Genomic DNA, 21,237 nt, shown 5'->3' on the forward strand with positions numbered 1-21,237 from the left:
TTACTGTACTTTGAATAGAAGCAGAGGACAAGTACATAGAACAATACAGCACAGGAACAGGCCCTCTGCCCCATGATGTTGTGCTGAACATGATGCCAAATTAAACTAATCCCTTCTGCCTGCCTTGGTCCATATCCTTCTATTCCTTGCAGATTCATGTGCTCATCTAAAAGGCCCTTAAACGCACCAATTGTATCTGCCTACACTACTACCCCTGGCAGCACGTTCCAAACACCTACACTCTCTGTATAAAAAACTTGCCCCTCACGCCTCCTTCAAACTTACCCCCTCTCAGCTTAAGTGCATGCCCCCAACTATTAGACATTTCAATTCTGGGAAAAAGATTCTGATTGTCAATCCTATCTATGCCTCTCATAATTTTATAGCCTTCTATCAGGTCTCCTCTAAACCTTTGCCTCTCCAGAGAAAACACCCCTAGTTTCTCCAGCCTCTCCTTATAGCACATTCCTGTAAGCATGAAGGTTAAGTATGGCAAATTTTGAGAACCTTGGATAACGAGAGATATTGTGAGCCTAGTCAAAGATAAAAAGGAAGCATTTGTCAAAGCTAGGAGGCTGGGAACACACGCAGCAAGTGTGGAATACAAGGAAAGAGTCAATTACTAGGGGGCATGGTTTAAGGTGCGAGGGGCAAGTTTCAAAAAGGATACACGAGGCAGATATTTTTTACTCAGAGTAGTGGGTGCCTGGAACTCGTTGCCAAGGGAGGTAGTGGAAGCAGATACTGTCGTGACTTTTAAGGGTCTTCTTGACAAGTACATGAATGAGAGGGGAATAGAGAGAAATGGTCCCCAGAAGCGTAGGGGGTTTTAGTTAAATCAGGCAGCATGGTCATGCAGGCTTGGGGGGGGGGGGGGGGGGGGGGTGCTGCCGAAGGGCCTGTTCCTGTGCTGCAATTTTCTTTGTTCTTTGAAAGTGGTTGAGCAGCTGGTTGAGGTGCACTCAAATTTCATTTGCCTTGGTTACTAAGCCAAATAGGGAATTCAGCTGATAAAAAGAGGTAAAGTTGACTGATCTTGGCAGGCAACAATAGTATGGAAGAGCACCCGAGGAGACCACTTTACTTTATCATGTTTCTCTCAGAGCCAAAATTGCACAGAATATCACACAGTGTGCACAATAGAGAAAAGTAGGTGGTCAGAATTTGAGGAAAGGGGAAAAACAATGTTACTTCTGAATGCCTAGTACTTCACTTCAATGGCCTGACTGAATTGCTATGATTCATTGTGCATAAAATGACATGCTGAGACAACAGTTATAAATATATTGCACTAGCCTGTTACCGACAAATATAAGTTTGTCGCAGCATCATAGTAGTTGCATTAGTCTCCTGTTCAGAACTTTTAACCAGTTAGACAATAATGGATGATGTGTGCACTGCATGCTTTTCTCAATCTAAATTTAGATTGCATGAGAGGTCGTTGGATAGCGTCACTTCTAACTTTCTTTTAATTTTGAAAGCACTTTAAATCCAGATCCACACCTGAAATCAATAAAAGCACAAAAGCAAACTGTTTGCACAGTTCCCATCTAATCAGTATATCCCATATTATCAACATATACTTAATGGCACTCAATTGTCCTCCTTTATCAGTGGTGTTCGTAATAAAATCAATGTTTAATCACATGCTTAACTACCTCACATTGCCTTGTAATTTAGACAAGAACAACATTGTTAATCACTATAATCAGATTCCACTGCAGAAAAGTGTTGTTTTAATTTGCCTCTCATGCATTGACGATCACCTAATATATTCTCACCAACTCAATCCCATGACAGAAAACTTCTTACTACTGCACCAGGAACAATTTATAAAAATATGCCTTTCTTTGTAACTACACTACATTTGCCATTAACTAATACTTTGATATCTATATAGTGGAAGGGTGTTAAATGAATACTTTTTCCAGTCTTCACTCAGGAAAAGGAGAACATAGGTACAGAATTCAGGAAGAGGGGCTGTGAGGAACTTGCACATTTTGCTGTAGGAAATGGAGGCTCTGATGTGCTTAAAAATGGACAAGTGTGTGTGTGTGTGGGAGTGGGAGGCAGGAGCAGGAAATTGCAGGGCCTCTGACACAAGTTTTTAATTCCTCTCTGTCCACAGGGGAAATGCCAGAGCACTGGAAGATTGTTAATGTGATTCCGCTTTTCAAGAAAGGTATTAGAGATGAACCAGGAGTCACATGTCAGTGGTAGGGAAACTATTGGAGAAAATTCTGAAGGAGAGGATTAATATCCACTTGGAAAGGTATGGGTTAATTAGGGATAGCCAGCTTGGCTTTGTTAGCAGGAAATCATGCCTAACAAATTTGTTATAATTTTTCAAAAATGTGGTCAAGTAGTGTGGATGAGGGAAGTTCAGTTTATGTAGTTAATATGGATTTTAGCAAAGCTTTTGTCAAGGTACCAAAAGGGAGACTGATTGAGAAGGTTAAAGCAAACGGAATTCAGGGAAACTTGGTGAGATGGCACAGAAACTGGCTTCATATTTGGACTCAAAGGGTACTGGTAGAAGGTTGTTAGAGTGAGTGGATGTCTGTATCCAGCGGTGTACCACAAGGATCAGTACTGGGGCCCTTGTTGATATAGATGAAAATAATGAAGATGGTTTGTAGGTTTTAGGAAGAAACGGATTGGTTGGTCAGATGGGCAGAGCAGTAACAGACGGTATTTAACTTTGATAGTGCAAGATGATGTTCTTTGGAAGAAACAAGAGGAGGGCATATTTAACAATTGGCAGGACACTGGGAAGCTCAGACGAACAGAAGATCTTGGGATAATTATTCACAGATCCCTGAAGTCAGCAGAGCATATGAATGGGATAGTTAAGAAGGCACATTGGACATTTGCTTTCATCAGTCTTGGCATAGAGTACAAGAACAAGGAGTTGCAGTTGTACATAGGATTGGTTAGGCCAGAGCTGGAGTACTGTGTGCAGTTCTTGCCATCTCACTAAAGGAAGAATGTGATAACACTAGAAGGGGTACAGAGGAGGTTCGTCAGGATGTTACCTAGGATGGAGCATTGAGCTATAAGGAGAGACCAGAGAGACTACAGAGGATTGTTTTCTTTAGAACAGAGAACGCTAAGGGGAGGCATGATTCAGATGGATATGATTATGAGGGATATGGACAGAGTAAGGAACAGCTGTCCCACTTGGTTGAGGGGTCAATCATGAGGCGGCATAGTTTTAGGGCAAGAGATTCAGAGGGATTTGAGAAAAAGCTTTTTCCAGTTTTTTGTGGGGGGGGTTTCCAGTTTTTTATGGGGGGGTGGGGGGGGTGGGGGGGTTTCCAGTTACATTGTGAACCCAACACTTTCAAGAAAAATGTAAAGGCCTTAAAAAAGCAGGGGGGGGGGGGAGGAGAAGGGGGGGGGGAGGAGAAGGGGGGGGGGGAGGAGAAGGGGGGGGGGGAGGAGAAGGGGGGGGGGGAGGAGAAGGGGGGGGGGAGGAGAAGGGGGGGGGGGAGAGGAGAAGGGGGGGGGGGAGAGGAGAAGGGGGGGGGGAGGAGAAGGGGGGGGGGAGGAGAAGGGGGGGGGAGGAGAAGGGGGGGGGGGGAGGAGAAGGGGGGGGGGGAGGAGAAGGGGGGGGGAGGAGAAGGGGGGGGGGAGGAGAAGGGGGGGGGGAGGAGAAGGGGGGGGGAGGAGAAGGGGGGGGGGAGGAGGAGAAGGGGGGGGGAGGAGGGGGGGGGAGGAGGGGGGGGGAGGAGGGGGGGGGGAGGAGGAGAAGGGGGGGGGGAGGAGAAGGGGGGGGGGAGGAGAAGGGGGGGGGGAGGAGAAGGGGGGGGGGAGGAGAAGGGGGGGGGGAGGAGAAGGGGGGGGGAGGAGAAGGGGGGGGGGGGAGGAGAAGGGGGGGGAGGAGAAGGGGGGGGGGAGGAGAAGGGGGGGGGAGGAGAAGGGGGGGGGGAGGAGAAGGGGGGGGGAGGAGAAGGGGGGGGGAGGAGAAGGGGGGGTGGAGGAGAAGGGGGGGGGAGGAGAAGGGGGGGGGAGGAGAAGGGGGGGGGAGGAGAAGGGGGGGGAGGAGAAGTGGGGGGAGGAGGGGGGGGAGAGGAGAGGGGGTGGGAGGAGAGGGGGGGGAGGAGAGGGGGGGGAGGAGAGGGGGGGGGAGGGGGAGAGGGGGAGGGGGAGAGGGGGGGAGGGGAGGAGGGGGGAGGGGGAGAGGGGAGGAGGGGAGAAGGGGGGAGGGGAGGAGGGGAGAGGGGGGAGGAGGGGGAGGAGAGGGAGGGGGGGGAGGAGAGGGGGGGGAGGAGAGGGGGGGGAGGAGAGGGGGGGGAGGAGAGGGGGGGGGAGGAGAGGGGGGGGGAGGAGAGGGGGGGGACAGTTTCGATTGGAGTTGAGGAGGAACTTCTTCACTCAAAGGGTGGTGAATCTCTGGAATTCTCTGCCCGTTGAAGTGGTGGAGGCTACCTCGCTCAATATATTTAAGTCACGGGTAGATAGGTTTTTGATAGACAGGGGAATTAAGGGTTATGGGGAGAAAGCGGGAAAGTGGAACTGATCCACTTCAGATCAGCCATGATCTTAATGAATGGCAGGGCAGGCTCGAAGGGCTAGATGGCCTACTCCTGCTCCTATGTTCAGTCAGGGTGTTGTGGAAATCTGAAAAGCACTGCCTGGGAAGATAGTCAAGGCCAGAAACCTTGCAACCTTTAAAAAATATTTGGATGAGCACTTGAAATATCATCACATTCAAGGATATGGGAAGAGTGTAGACAAATGGGATTAGCATGCCTTTAGTAGAAGGTATTGTCCGTGCAGACTCAATGGGCTGAACTGCACTGTATGACTCATTCTGAACCTAGTCGAACATCCCTTCTTTGTGCCCATAATCTTGTCAGTTCCTCATCATCAAATACCTGCCCTTAAATTCATTACAGAATAAAATTTTACCTTCTTTTCAGGTAGCGTGTTCGAGATTCTAAGTGAAAGAAAACTTCTAATTTCCCTTCTACATTTTTTGCTAATGATTTTAACCTATGCCCTCTAATAATTGACAAATTTGTCAGACAGAATAGTTTTTGTCTATTCTGTGCAAAGTTCTCAATTTTGAAAACCTCTATGGCACCACCTTTTAACCTTCTCTGTTCCAAGATAAACCACCCTAACATTTGCAGCCTCTCCTCATGACTGAAGTCCCACATTTCCGGTTCCTCTGTACCTTTTTTAAGGCCTTTACATCTTTCTTGAAAGTGTTGGGTTCACAATGTGACTGGTATTTCAAAGGAAGTATGAGGTTCTACTAACTAGGGTTGTAAAAACATTTTTTTAGAAGACAATTCTTATTTGCAATTACATTTAGGCTTGTGCTAATGAGTGGTAAGTGATATTTGTGCCATGCAAATGCTAAGCAATGATCGTCTTCAACAAGAGAGATTCTAATCATCTCCCCTTGACATTCAATAGCATTATCACCTTGGAATTCTTTACTATCAACATCCTGGTAGTTACCATTGAACAGAATATTAACTGGATGAGCCATATAAATACTGTGGCTTCAAGCGCAGGTGACAGGTTGGAAACTTTACCATGAGTGGCACCTTCTAGCTTTCCAAAGTCTTTCCAACATTTGCAAGGCACAAATCAGTAGTGCATTCAAATATTCTCTATTTGCTTAAGTAAGTGCAGCTTCAATAACACGAAGGCGCTTGATATCTTCTAGGAAAAGGCAGTTTGCTTGATTGGTATCCCATTCACCAGGTTAAACATTCACTTGCTCCACCAACAGCTGCAGCTACAAGATGCACTGTAACAACTTGCCAAAGCTTATTCAATAGTACATTCCAAGCCCTTAGACCACCCAGAAGAACAAGGGGAGAAGATGCATGGCAAACCCATCACCTCCAAGTCACATGCCATCCTGACTTAAACATGCATCACTCTTCCTCGTTGTTGCTGGGTCAAAATCCAGGAACTCTATAACAACCATGCCACATGGACTGCATTAGTTCCAAAATGGTAGCTCACCATCAGATTCTCAAAGCTAATTAGGGATAGACAATAAATGATGACATTGTCAGTGATGCCCACACCACACGGATGATTCAAGAGAAATGAACAAAAAGAATATTATATAAATCAGGCAGAATCTGGCAATGCAATTCTTCCACAACAGATGTTAAACTTGATGTCTTGGTGATGTTGAAAGAGATCTACCAGACTCACCATTACTCACCGTGCAGAAGCAATCTCCTACCAACTGGCATGCTAAATGCTGATGTCAGAATAATAGAGTGAAACTTGCAGGAAATATACTCAAAAATCAATTATTCTAGTTGAGCAACACCATGAGCAGCGTGTTCTGTTCTCTTTCCTGAGACAAGAAACACATTTCAGGCAATGAGCAAACAGCTTCAATACTGACACCTAGTGTCAAGATATTGAATAATGACCAAAGTCTGGAGCAACTAGAGTGTAACTATTCAAACTCTGAGGAGAAAGAGAGTGAGAGTGAAAGAGGACCTATTGGTCAGCTAGTGTCTAACACAAGTAGACACCCATCTCACTATGTTTAAGTGCATCCAAGTGTGGATAGCATTTGTCTTTACCTTACATCAGGGTTTCCCAAACTGTTCCAGCCACGGAATCCTTTTGATGTCCCAGAGGACTGAAAAACCCCCCGCAGGAACATTCTTATTATATTGAAAAATTAAACCAAAAAATGATATTTAACAAATACTTCCAAGTCTCCTTTTTGTCATTTTTAATGGAAGCACCCACTCACACACACCCTCACTCACCTTCAAGTCAGGCTCCTCAGTTGCAAGTGGGTGTGACAGTTAAAATTCACCCAACAGGTCTCATTTAGCAGGTCATGATGTAAAAAACAGAGATTGACAAATTGTAGATCAATGGCAATTTGAAGATGGATGACCTTGGACATTATTCAGCTTAAGATCATCAGGTATTGGGACAACACAGCAGGCAATGATGGCAGAATGGCCACATCACTGACTAGTAATCCATAGGCCAGGCTAATGCTTTGGGGGCAGGGATTCAAATCCCACTGTGGCAGGTGATGGAATTTAAGTTCAATTAACACATCTGGAAAATAAAATTAGTCTCAATAATGGTGACCATGACAACTACTATAGATTGTAGTGAAAAACCCATCTTCCCCCATGTACTTTACAAGTTATATGGTTTGGCTGTATATTGTGTGAAACACAGTACTTTTCCACTGTATCCCAATACACAGGACAATAATAAATCAAATCAAACCATCTGGTTCCTTCTAAGGGAAGGAAGTTTCCCATCCTTTCCTGGGGCTGGATTTTATCTGCCCCAGCCAAGTCTTCTTTTGGTAAACCCACCTGCTAGGTGACTCCCATAACACACTAGGTGAGTGAACGCCAAAATCGGTAGCCCAGGCACCATATATAAATAAATAATTTAAGGTCAATTAGACTTGTTAGCTAGCCTATTGACCTGAATAATACAGGGTCACACCAAAATACAACTCACATGGGCAGCAGGTGTGAATGGGAAAACCAAGATGGAAAAGGGAAGGAATGATGGGTCTCATTTGGGGAGTGCCTTACACTCATTGGGGATATCCCAACTCTCAAGATAACAATCCTCCTTCCTTCTGCGCCACCTGCTCTCTGACCCTCCAACCTTTTCACACCTACTCAGAGACCTCACATCATTCCCCACCCTAAAACCCAATTACTAACTTTCTGGGGTAACCATGATCTGCTTTGTCCTCCTTCCTGCAGTTCTGGCTGCACCCACTACTGAGTTGTGTCACTGCATAGGACTGCTGGAGCTGTTAGTCAGTAAGATGGGCCTGCAGTTCCCAAGGACAGGACTTCCTCCCACTGAGGGGCAGAAGTCCCATGCTCAGGCACATTAGCTGGTCTCTGGCAAGTTATAGTTGCCTGGACAATCCACCCCCACACACTAAATGCAACCCTTTGTTTGTCCTGTGATTCCAGACCCACAAAACATGGTTGACTCAATTTAAGGGCATTTAGGGTTGGACAATAAATGCTAGCTTTTCCAGTGATACTTGCCTCCTGTGAAAAGACATGAAAACAAGGCAATAGCTATATTGTCAGAAACAAAAGAACATATGTTTCCAGAACTGATATGTCATCAAAGTGAAATGCTAAACCTACATTTCTTTCATCATAGGTACTGCCTGATCTATTGAGTGTTTTCAGTGTTTCTGCTCCAATTAGGCCTGACCTTATATCTTCAATTGGATAGCCCATATGTCAGCATTAGGTGTGAGCATTAAATCAGAAAATGAGGTAGCACTTTGTAAATATCAAGGAAATTGTAAAATGCCTTTATAACAAGAGTTTATAAACTGTGGGCTTTTGGAGGCAAATGGATGGGGTCATGATCCAAAGCCAAATGCTGTAAAACAATACATTTACAGACCATCTTTATGCAATTAATTTGCGCTATAACAGTATTGTAGTAGTTGTTGATAATAGAAAGCATGGGCTTGATTTTACAGAATGTTATGGTCCTGGCCCCTGGCTAAGAAGTTGGGTGAGCCCCCAAGGTGAAGAACAGTTGCCCAGCAGCATTTAATGGCCGATTTGCTATTAATTAAATAGAGACTAGACTTCTGGCCCTCGGAGGCAGGAAGCGCCACCTCAGAGAGAACTGTCAACTGCAGGCTGGCAGATCTCATGTACCAGCATCGCCAGGCATGGTGGCTACTGCAAGGACTGCACATGTGTCTTGAGGATGAGAGCTGTGCCAGATCACAACTTTGTAAGTGTTGGGGGGGCCTCGCTGAGTGCTAGCTGGCAGACCCCACTGAGGTAGTTGGGGGGAGGGGGAGGACCCAGGGGTTGAGAGACTAAGGGGAGGGGGAAGTAACATTGTTGGGGGGGGGGGCGGTCTGCAAGACATAACAGGTTACAAGATGAAGGCACGTAAAATCACTGGCACCAATGCACTCCTCTCCAATAAGCTCAATGCATTTATGCCAGTTTTGAGCAAGGGGTCAGCGAGAGCATGCTCTCCACCCTGGAAGCCTCAGATGGAGCTGTATTTGAGGTCACCATCACAGACGTCAGAACAGCCTTCTTGAAGGTCAACCCATGGAAAATGACTGGCCTGGATGGGGTACCCAGATGAGCACTCAGAGCCTGCATGGACCAGCAGGTGGAGGTATTTGCAGACATCTTCAACCTCTCTTTACAGCAATCTGAGATTCCTATCTACTTCAAGAAGATGGCCATCAAAGAAAAGCCAAGCAGCATGTCTTAATGACTATTGCCCAGTGGCTCAAATATCTATCATTATGAAATGCTTCGAAAGGTTAGTCACGGCATGAATCAGTTCTGCCTTGCCAGATTGCCTGGATCCTCTACAGTTCGCCTACCGCCGCAACAAGTCCACAGCAGATGCCATCTCCCTGGCCCTGCATTCAACCCTGGAACACCTAGATAACAAAGACACCTAAGTCAAGACTCCTGAGTCCTAAGAACCAAAAGAAATGGGGGTGATATTAAATGGGTTTTTTGCATCTGTATTTACTAAGAAAACTGGCATGGAGTCTATGGAAATAAGGCAAACAAGTAGGGAGGTCATGGAACCTATACAGATTAAAGGGGAGCAGATGTTTGCTGTCTTGAGGCAAATCAGTGTAGATAAATCCCCAGGACCGGACAGGGTATTCCGTCAAACCTTGAAGGTGACGAGTGTTGAAATTGCAGGGGCCCTGGCAGATATATTTAAAATGTCAGTATCCATAGGTGAGGTGCCAGATGATTGGAGGATAGCTCATGTTGTTCCGTTGTTTAAAAAAGGCTCACAAAGTAATCTGGGAAATTATAGGCTGGTAAATTTGACCTCAGTAGTAGGTAAATTATTGAAAGGAGTATTAAGAGATAGGAACTACAAATATTTGGATAGACAGGGACTTATTAGGGAGAGTCAACATGGCTTTGTGCATGGTAGGTCATGTTTAACCAATCTTTTAGCGTTTTTCTAGGAGGTTAACAGGAAGGTAGATGAAGAGAAGGCAGTGGATGTTGTCTACATGGACTTCAGTGACGCCTTTGACAAGGTCCCGCATACGAGGCTAGTTAGAAAGGTTCAGTCACTAGGTATACATGGAGAGGTAGTAAATTGGATTGGACATTGGCTCAATGGAAGAAGCCAGAGAGTGGTAGTGGAGGATTACTTCTCTGACTGGAGGCCTGTGATTGTGGTATGCATGATGTGGAGATGCCGGCGTTACACTGGGGTAAACACAGTAAGAAGTCTCACAATACCAGGTTAAAATCCAAACAGATTTGGTAGTAAGCATCACTAGCTTTCGGAATGCTGTTCCTTCGTCAGGTGAGTGGAGAGTTCACTCCACTCAATGGATGAAGGAACAGCGGTCCAAAAGCTAGTGGTGTGCCACAGGAATCAGTGCTGGGTCCATTATTGTTTGTCATCTATATCAATGATTTGGATGATAATGTGGTAAATTGGATCAGTAAATTTGCTGATGATACAAAGATTGGAGGTGTAGTGGACAGTGAGGAAGGTTTTCAAAGCTTGCAGAGGAATTTGGACGAGCTAAAAAAATGGGAGATGCAGTTTAATGCAGACAAGTGTGAGGTATTGCACTTTGGAAGGACAAACCAAGGTAGAATATACAAGGTAAATGGTAGGACACTGAAGAGTGGGTTGGCAAATGTGAGGTTGTCCACTTTGGTAGGAATAATGGTAGGAAGGACTATTACTTACATGGCGAAAAACTGCAGCATGCGACGGTGCAGAGGGACCTCGGGGTCCTTGTGCATGAGTCGCAAAAACCCAACCTGCAGGTGCAGCAGGTGGTCAGGAAGGTGAATGGGATGCTGGCCTTCATAGCGAGGGGGATTGAATATAAAAGTAAGGAGGTCTTGCTGCAGCTGTATAGGGCACTGGTGAGGCCGCAGCTGGAGTACTGTGTGCAGTTTTGGTCGTCACACTTACGCAAGGATATTTTGGCCTTGGAGGGAGTGCAGAGGAGGTTTACTAGGCTGATTCCGGAGTTGAGGGGGTTGAGCTATGAGGAGAGGCTGAATAAACTAGGCTTGTACTCGTTAGAGTTTAGAAGAATGAGGGGAGATCTCATTGAGACGTATAAGATGTTGAATGGGATGGATAGGATAGAGGTGGAGAGGCTCTTCCTGCTCAGAAAGGACAGTAGGACTAGAGGGCACAGCCTCAGGATAAAGGGGGGGCAGTTTAGAACGGAGTTGAGGAGGAACTTCTTCACTCAAAGGGTGGTGAATCTCTGGAATTCTCTGCCCGTTGAAGTGGTGGAGGCTGCCTCGATCAATATTTTTAAGACGCGGGTTGATAGGTTTTTGATAGGCAAGGGGATTAAGGGTTATGGGGAGAGGGCGGGAATGTGGAACTGAGCCACGACAGATCAGCCATGATCTTATTGAATGGCGGGGCAGGCTCGAGGGGTTAGATGGCCTACTCCTGCTCCTATTTCTTATGTTCTTATATAGAACAGAGGGATCTGGGAATACAGATACATAATTCCCTAAAAGTGGCGTCACAGGTAGATAAGAGTGCTTTTGGTACATCGGCCTTTATAAATCAAAGTATTGAGTATAAGAGTTGGAATGTTATGGTGAGATTGCATAAGATATTGGTGAGGCTGAATTTAGAATATTCTGTGCAGTTTTGGTCACCTAATTACAGGAAGGATATTAATAAGGTTGAAAGAGTGTAGAGAAGGTTTACAAGGATGTTGCCGGGACTTGAGAAACTGAGTTACAGAGAAAGGTTGAATAGGTTAGGACTTTATTCCCTGGAGCGTAGGAGAATGAGGGGAGATTTGATAGAGGTGTATAAAATTATGATGGGTATAGATAGAGTGAATGCAAGCAGGCTTTTTCCACTGAGGCTAGGGGAGAAAAAAACTAGAGGACATGGGTTAAAGGTGAAGGAGGAAAAGTTTAAAGGGAATATTGGGCGGGGCGGGGGGGCTCCTTCACACAGAGAGTGGTAGGAGCATGGAATGAGCTGCCAGATGAAGTGGTGAATGCGGGCTCACTTTTAACATTTAAAAAAAAAACTTGGACAGGTACATGGATGAGAAGGGTGTGGAGGGATATGGTCCAGGTGGAGGTCAATGGGACTAGGCAGAAAAATGGTTTGGCACAGCCAAAAAGGGCCAAAAGGCCTGTTTCTGTGCTGTAATATTCTATGTTTCTATGGTTCTATCTGACTACACCTCAGCCTTTAACACCATTATTCCTACGAAGCTCATCTCCAAACTCCGTGGCCTGGGGTTCGCTCCTCCCTCTGCAACTGGATCCTGAACTCCCGACCTACAGATGGCAATCAGTGAGGCTGGGCGAGAACGCCTCCTCCACGATCATCCTTGATACTAATGCCCCAGAAGGCTGTGTCTTCAACCCCTTACTATAATCCTTATACACCTATGACTATGTGGCCAAATTCCCCTCCAACACAATTTTCAAGTTTGCTGATGACACCTCCATAGTGGGTTGGATCTCAAACAATGACGAGATGGAGTACAGGAAAGAGAGAGAATCTGGTGAATTGGTGCATCAACAATAATCTCTCAATATCAACAAATGAAGGAGATAATCATTGATGTCAGGAAGCATATTGGGGGACATGCCGTCTACATCAGTGAGGATGAAGCAGAAATGGTCGAAAGCTTCATGTTTTTAGGTATCCAGATCACCAACAATCTGCCTGATCCCACCATGCTGACACTATCATGAAGAAAGCCCACCAGCACCTCTACTTTCTCAGAAAGTTAAGGAAATTTGGCATGTCCGCTACAACTTTCACCAACTTTTATGGATGCACCATAGAATCATAGAAACCCTACAGTGCAGAAAGAGACCATTTGGCCCACTGAGTCTGCACCAACCACAATCCTACCCACTCTCTACCCCCATATCCCTACATATTTCCTGCTAATCTCGCTAACCTACACATCTCAGAACACTAAAGGGGCAATTTTTTAGCATGGCCAATCAACCTAACCCACATATCTTTGGACTGTGGGAAGAAACCAGAGCACCTGGAGGAAATCCACATAGACATGAGGAGAATGTACAAATTCCACACAGGCAGTGACCCAAGCCAGGAATCAAATCCAGGTCCCTGGAGCTGTGAAGCTAACCACTGTGCTACCATTCTTTCTGATTTAATACAGCTTGGTATGGCTTCCGCTCTGTCAAAGACTGCAAGAAACTATAAAGGGTCGTGAACGAAGTCTAATCCATCACTCAAAGTAGCCTCCCATCCAATGACACTGTCTACGCTTCCCACCGCCTCGGAAAAGCAGCCAGCATAATTAAGGACACCATGCACCCCGAACATACACTCTTCCACCTTCCTCCGTTGGGAAAAAGGTACAAAAGTCTGAGGACACATACCAACTGACTCAAGGCCAGCTTCTTCCCTGCTGCCACCAGACTTTTGAATGGAACTACCTTGCATTAAGTTGATCTTTCTCTACATCTAGCTATGACTGTAACACTATATTTTGCACTTACCTTCTCTATGAATGGTATGCTTTGTATGGATAGCACGCAAGAAGCAATACCTTTCAACATACATTAATACGTGTGACAATAATAAATCAAATCAAATGATAGTGTCGTGAGACAGGAGTCAGCGGCCACATCACCCATTGGATTTTACACATCCTCCACCTTCAAACTTGCTGGTGGGAGAGTATATAATCCATTTCCATTATACCAATATGCTTTGTTAGCAAGTTTTTGGACTTCATGAGCCCTTCCACAAGAGAGCCCGGACTTGCAAAGTACATTTACATCATCTGTACAACAACTAAGGGAAAACAGATTCTTAACTCCAGCAATCACACTCCTGCCATTCAAATTGAGGAAGATAAAAATGAACATGGTTTCGTTTTATCTTTAAATCCATTCCATCCATTGTGGAATCACGTTGTACCAAAAACAATATTGATCTGCTTTAAATTCTCATTTTTTTCAGAACATTGTACTACTTACTATTTTAATTTTGTCCGAAGGTGTAATACTGTCTGTCTTGCCACTTGAAATCTCGTAAGACATTTTTTGCAGGCTATGAGAACTTTTCATTGTTGCAACACAGGACCCAGGATTACTATTGTTAGATGAAAAGTTAGTTTTATACTCAGGATGTTGCATCATAGGCCTCACTGTTGCTGTGGTCACAGTTTTTTTGGAACAGTGTTCATCAACGCTTTCAGCGTCTTTGAAAAATTTTTCATATTTGTCCAGGTAAGAAGGTCTCTCTGGAAGCAAATAGTAATGGGTGCTGCTGATCTTCTTGCCATCTTTTACTATTGGCAGGATGCAAGGTCCCTTTGCATTGTCCTTTCCTTGTGCTTGAATTACTTTGGGTGAAGCATACTTTGGGTCAGAGGCGAAACTCTGAGTAGTGGGCATTAACTTGCTCGGAGATGTTGAGAGGTATGCACCTACAGTTAGTGTTGGCATTGAAGAGGCAATTGTCCTTTGCTGGGGACAACTGACAGGAATTGCCTTAGGACTTGGAGTTCTTGAGGATGGTTGTGACATTGGATCCCTGGGAGGAAGTTGTGGAGGCTTGTCCTCTTCGCCTCCAGACGCAGGCGACATCTCACCAGACCAGCGGCCTAGCTCATTTCTCCTTAAAGGCCGAGGTGGAATGGGAATCCGTGGTGGAATTTGAGGTTTATCATCAGAAATAGTTGGAGATACACAAGCTGACAAGATAGGACTTGGTGTAGAGGCTGGTGTTGAAATAATAGGGACATTAAGTCTTTTCATGCATTCCTGTTGAAGTTCCTCAAATATCTCAGCTGACTGAGAGAAGCTGCTCTGTTTCATGTGCCTGGGAGGTAGAAACAAATTATCCTCTACTTTGAGTTTTCCTTTGCCATCTGTGTCATGCACAAATGCATAATTAGTTTCTCCTGCTTCTTTATTTCTTGGCAACTGAACAGTTCCATATTTTGATACTTCACCAATTAATCCAGTATCTAAACTATTAATGGAGGAAACTTCAAAATCATCTTCATCCTGAGCTACATCATCGTAAGCTGGAGGTGGGGGCAGGGGTTTGGAATCCCAGTCAACAATAGGGACAGGATGCAGAGGCCTGGGCAAAGTTCTGGTTGGACTCTGTGGTGGTGTTTTGTCCAGTAGTGAATAAGAATCCAATACTAGCTTGGCCAGTGTCGGAATAGTGTTCTCCAATACAGGGGATGGAGTCTGACTTGTCTGTTCATCTCCAAAGTCAATCAGAGCCACCTCATTATTTGTAAGACCAGAACACTTACTCCAGTCTGATGGTTTCTCGCCCAACTTTGTGGCAAAAACACGAGCAGCAGGTTTGTTCAGCTTTAAAGATTTCATTGGGCCCTGTTTCTTCAGAGAGAGCTTTTTTGGAGGTAACGAAACTGCAGCTTCCTCTTCTATCACAGGGTCATAGACAGGCTCTGAAATATATGTGCAAGAACATAATTATTTAACTCAGAATTCAGAAATTACTTTAGAAAAATCATGACAATTTGTTCCTTCTGAGCATTTAACTTGTCATTTGTGTAATATTTTTACTACAAATGTACACTGGAGCCAAATTTATCAAGTTGCTTCATGTGGAATATTAGAATATTTTACTTTAAGCAAGGAAATTTACAGCACATACGTAGGTCATATAGCCCATCTCTGTTATTTTGCTGACTTAATCCAAACTATTCCACTATCCTGCACTCTTCCCATAGCCCTCTACCTTCCTCTGCTTCAAATACTAATTGAGTTTCCCTGGAAAAGATACAATAGCCTCTGATTCTACCACTTTGTTTGACAAAGCATCCATGTTCCATCAACCTGTCATATTAAGAATTCTTCCCTACAACTTTAAATTGACACTTATCACATACCAAAGGAAATAGTTTTTCGCTATTACCATTGTTCCAAATTTTACAAAACTCCCCGAAATCTTCTCAGATATTTTGCTTCAGCAGCAATGGCTGCAGAATCTCAAATCTCTCCTTATAACGATTGCTTCCTACTCCTCGTACTTTTCTGGCAAATCTACTCTGATGTGGAGATGCCGGCATTGGACTGGGGTAAGCACAGCAAGAAGTCTTACAACACCAAGTTAAAGTCCAACAGATTTATTTGGTATCATAAGCCACAAGCTTGTGGCTTGTGCTACCAAATAAACTTGTTGGACTTTAACTTGGTATTCTGAGACTTCTTGCTGTGCTTACCCCAGTTCAATGCCAGCATCTCCACATCATGGCTACCATCAACACCGCAAACTGCTGACTCCCAGTGGAGGGGATCTCCAAGAAGATCGTGCATATCGACACAGACATCGAACGGGCAGTGCTCCGAAAGCTTGTGCTATCAAATAAACCTTTTGGACTTTAACTTGGTGTTGTAAGACTTCTTACAAATCTACCCTGTGCATTCTTTATGGCTGCAATAGCCTTTCAGCAATAGTGTGCCTAAAACTGCAAGCCCTACTCTTCGGTCTAAAAATGTTTCGCACAGCTTATAAAAACTTTAATATTCATGCATTCTATTTATAAAATCCAAAATGTTGGTGGTCTTTGGTTATGCCTTTATTTGCCTGAATTTGCAGTGAATTATGAATTTGAAACTGTGGCACTCTCTGTTCATTTGCAGTCTTCAGCATCCTTCTATTGAAGATGCATTTCCATCCAATTAATCTGCTGATGTTATCCAGAAGATAAATACTCCATTAACACCACAATTTGATGCACAGCTATATTATGTGCAGAACCACGAGTAGGTGGAGGGTAATATTCATGCAACATCTGAAATGTGCTATTCAGTGGCTTTTTGTCTGCATTGTTATTCTTGCTTTTATTTTTAGAAGGAACCAGCATTTTATTCCTTTATGCCTTCCAAGTGTTCCACAGCTAAATAATTACTTTTGAATGTAGTCACTATGGTTAGGCAGGCAAACACAGCAGTCAATTTGCATGCACAAGGTCCCACAACAAATGATAAAGGGCCACTGAATCTGATTATTTTTGGTCATGCTAGTTGAGGGATAATGGTCAGAAAACTGGAAGAACTTCCCTGCTCATCATCAAACAGATCCAGGCAGATGAGTCTCTGCTTTAACTTCTCATCTGACTGGCAGTACTACACTTCTCACAATACAGTTACATTTCCACAGCACTAAACTGAAATATATTCAGTTCCTGAACTGCTGTCTGAAACCACAATGTTTGGACACCAAGCCAACTGTACTACTAAGCCCCCCCTACAGTTAACATTTTTAAATTAAGTTTCACAAGTTTTTAAATGAAGCATTACGGCCACATATTTGGAAACAAACTTTGGGTTCAGTAAAAAAAAAAGCTTTTCTAATTTCCAGCATTAGAGAAACAATCTGTGACTGACAATTGGCATGTACTGATGAGAAAACCATTTGAATGACCATAAATGAATTAACTTCATGGCATGATCTTGTAGGTTAACATCACTGCATAATAAAATGAAAACATTTACCCAATGATGCATAAAACTGATGTATATGTGAATAATGTAGATGGCATTTAGCACTTCCAGGCTCTAATTCTACAAATAGACTTGTTAAATTGGATTATAGTAAATGACAAAAACAGAACAGATCCCGGTTAATCTGTACTTAGTATATTTTACTGTACCATGCATGAATAGTGTGAAACCTCAGCTCATTTAACTTCTACTTTTCAGCTAGTAGATATCAACTGCCAGTTAATAAACTGAAGACTAATATCAGTTTAGTTGCAGCAGTACCGGAAATTGTGTTCTGCAGAACTGATTAAATGACCATTGTAAATTACCACGCTTGTAGAGGCTGATGAAAGATAAACTGATGCATGAATTTATTCACGGCCACATGGCTCTCCAAGCCAGGTGAAATGATGACGTAGGGCATGGTTATACAAACCCCTCCCTTCCCCCCGCTGCATGTTTGAAGGTGGTAGTTTATAAAAAGCCCCTCACTGGTTTCCCATTTTAGGGGGAGAAGTAGAAGCATCAAGCATCCTGCCTGTCCTTAGGCCAACTGAGGCCTTTGCAGCAAATTGAGTGGATGGGAAGGCTCCTTTGGGATTCCCCTTTGCCTTTTGGAAGCATCCCCCCACACCAAAAGTCATATATCCCTTTAATCTCCCACCTTCTCAAACCTGGCAGCCCTCCTCTATTGCTGGAAAAATGACAGCCTGGCCCCAATAATATCCCAGACTTCAGCCTGCATTAGCTTTTCCTCTTTGGGGACTGCCTGCAGTTCCCATAGTGGCCACTGCTCGAACCTGGCACTGCTGGAACTACAGGGCTGATGGCCAAATGGATTCGTTGGCAAATCTCTGAGGTGGGATTTTCTTATGGTGGGGATGAAGGTTTCATCCTGAACCAAGCATTAAATGGCTGTAGGGCGGCTGACTTTTTCCACGGGGAGGCTCTTGGCTGACTTTGCAGTCTGGGGTGCAGGAAAACAGTGTCTGTAAATTCAGCCCATGATCAAAAACTGTGATGTCTGAACCAGAAATTACAAGATTGACACAAGACCTCTAAAGGAATGGACTGGTTAAGTTATAACAAATGAATACAAAGAAAACATGCAAAAATTAAAACCATTTTAAACTCAGTGGAACACCCCATGAATTATTAAACTATTAAAAGCAATTTAAAAAAAATCAAATTGAGGAATAACTTAAAAAAAAAGTTTTCCCTCTTGTAACAGTGTCAACTAATTCAGGCATCAGTGTCTTTGTCTAGTCTTCGCTGGTAAGCATCTTAAAGCAACTATCAAACATTGCCAGGTTGGCACAGTGGAATACTAGTTAAACCGCAATGGTTGACATAGTACCGTGCACTGACAGGTAAACACTATGTGATATGAACAGAAATACTGTGAGTGACTTCAAATTTAATGGTCTATAAATTGCGTCAATTTTCTTTAAAAATATAAACATATGCACTCAAAGCATGCAGGAAATGGCAGAATGATGGTTAGTGAAAACTGAAAAAAAACAGAAAACCTGCACAGACATTTCCTACAATCAAGACACTCAGGAACTATTTAGTGTTACAAGTTCACAACACAGATACAGAAATGGATTGAAAGCCTGAAAACATTCAAATCCTGGAGATGATAACACTGAGTTTAACTTCTGGTGGGGTGTCATCTGTAGAAATGAACAAGACCAGGTTTTTGAAGCTTTTTTAACATTTCAATCCAATTGAAAAACAGGTACTATTTTGCACTTTAAGTCACCTTTCACTTTTCCAGTCAAGAACATCCAAAGACTAACTAAAACCTGTTTATATAAAGTGCTGTAGCCAATTGTTTGAAACTTGATTTTATCAAAGGATCGTCTACTTCATCACAGGCTGTGGTGGAACTGACAAGGTGTGAGAAGGTAGGTTTTGGTGTTGAAGAATGCATTATACTTCTGCTATAAACAACAAGACTACATATTACATTTTGACACAGTAAGGTCAGGAATAGATACAGTGATTCACCAACCTCAGAAGCACATGCCATTTCTGATTAAGGCCACCAAATCTGGGGAACATTTATGTTGGGAACCACTGTCCGATGGGTAAAAATTGTCAAATCAAATTTATTTCATGCACGGCCCTTGTAGCCTGCAGGCAAATCATCTCAATAGTTCAAACTGAATTTTGATTTAGATTGCTAAGGTGAAAGACGAGTGTCTATCTCACCTGCCTACATAATCCATAATTTGTCCATTAAATGTATATAACATACTTTATGTTTATTGTGTATTCAATGCTGTTCATTAGGTCTGATGAATGTTAGTTTTGTGGCCATAGAAAGTTTGAGAGGAATTTCTCAAGATTTTTTTCTTAAATTGGTCCCAAACTTCATTTCACCTCTCCTGGAGCACTGCATGAGTAGACTGATGGGTGAACAGTGTATACGGTTGCATCATGTCTTAGTGAGTTAGGCTTGTTGGAGCGGTTGCTCTCCCTGCCCTTCCCTATGTTTAGTGGTAGCTGACATGGTCCTTGAATGGTCCTCAAATTCATGATTTCAGGCGACTACCTATTCTATATACAGTACTTTCTATTCTACTATCAGCGGTAGAGTTGTAACTAACAGTACTTCACCAAATTGTTGCACTGGTCAAAACTGCCCTCTCCAGAAAATCCAAGTTTGGAAAATCAAAATTCACAACTGTGCTGGTGAGCATTGGTCACAACTACAGGGGGCACAAGAATTTCACACATTATGTATTTTGGAAACAGACTGTGACAGTAGGTAAGAACAAAAGGTATATTGGCAAAACAGAAATGGGAAAGAAATATTAATAAGTATACAGGGATTTAACAGCATTGTGTTATCCAAACAAAGCTGTAATATGTTTCACACTGCAGAACCCCTGAGCCTAGTCTGACAGTAGTGACTGCCAAAAGCTTTCTAAAACACTCTGGGAGTCTAGTTTAAATATTAATGGAATATAATAGAACAAACATGAAAGAGAACTGCTGCTTCACTAATCTCTATCTATACAAATGAGCCATTAAATTTCTCACATTTACAACACAGTGTAATGGCCAGAATAAATGCAACCACAATTTAATAATAAATCAGTTCAATAGTATTGATCGTTCAGTCGAGTGTCTCAATCTCAGTTCTGTGCAGATCTCCCATCACACAGCAAATCCATGCTTCAAGTGTGGTGGCACATCACAAAATACCTTTGAAAAGAGGGGCTAAAATGGAACAGAGTGGGCAGGAACACCTTTTAAACTGGAGAAAACGCCGTAACTTACTCTTGCCAAAGATGTTCGGTTGAGGAGGACGTGGAGGAGGCTCCTCTGCAAATTTTAAAAGAGGCAGCACAGGAAGAAAAGGCCAAAATCATTAGCACAATCACACCACAGCGCACCAACAGAAAACGTGCATAGCACCACTGAACCCTTAAAGAGCCATTTGCTGGATATTTATGGAGAAAGAATTGGCAGTAACCTGCACAGCATGATGTTTCACAACATGAGCTTCCTGGTTCAAGAACTGCAAGTTCAGATTTCAACCGTACCTGCATTTTTACCTTATTAAACATATTTGCTCCAAATGGATGATAATTTTTAGCTAAGGTATCTTACGCACATTGCTCCATCAAAAAGCAGAAACACATTCTACCAGTCATAGAAATATATGAGTTCAATCTCTTTGGCTATATGATCTAAAGGTACATAGCCCCAAACATATACATGGCAGATA

At 43.5% G+C, this 21,237-nt stretch overlaps 1 protein-coding gene across 10 annotated transcripts in view; it reads right to left on the bottom strand.

Annotated features, from left to right (window-relative positions):
- Positions 1–21,237, bottom strand: part of tnk2b (tyrosine kinase, non-receptor, 2b) — a 230,706-nt gene that overhangs the window by 10,890 nt on the left and 198,579 nt on the right. For 5 of the 10 annotated variants that reach the window (XM_080185804.1, XM_080185798.1, XM_080185796.1 and 2 more), the window contains 2 exons: positions 20,712–20,831; positions 14,001–15,454 (listed from right to left, as the gene is read on the bottom strand). In XM_080185804.1, the coding sequence (XP_080041930.1) occupies positions 14,001–15,454; positions 20,712–20,831 (1,574 nt within the window). The remainder of the gene's footprint in view (positions 1–14,000; positions 15,455–20,711; positions 20,832–21,237) is intronic. The other 5 variants (XM_080185800.1, XM_080185803.1, XM_080185797.1 and 2 more) reach the window with 2 other exon arrangements.

Source organism: Carcharhinus amblyrhynchos, chromosome 3 (assembly GCF_965287045.1).
Source record: "Carcharhinus amblyrhynchos chromosome 3, sCarAmb.v2.hapA, whole genome shotgun sequence".
Taxonomy (NCBI): Eukaryota; Metazoa; Chordata; class Chondrichthyes; order Carcharhiniformes; family Carcharhinidae; genus Carcharhinus; species Carcharhinus amblyrhynchos.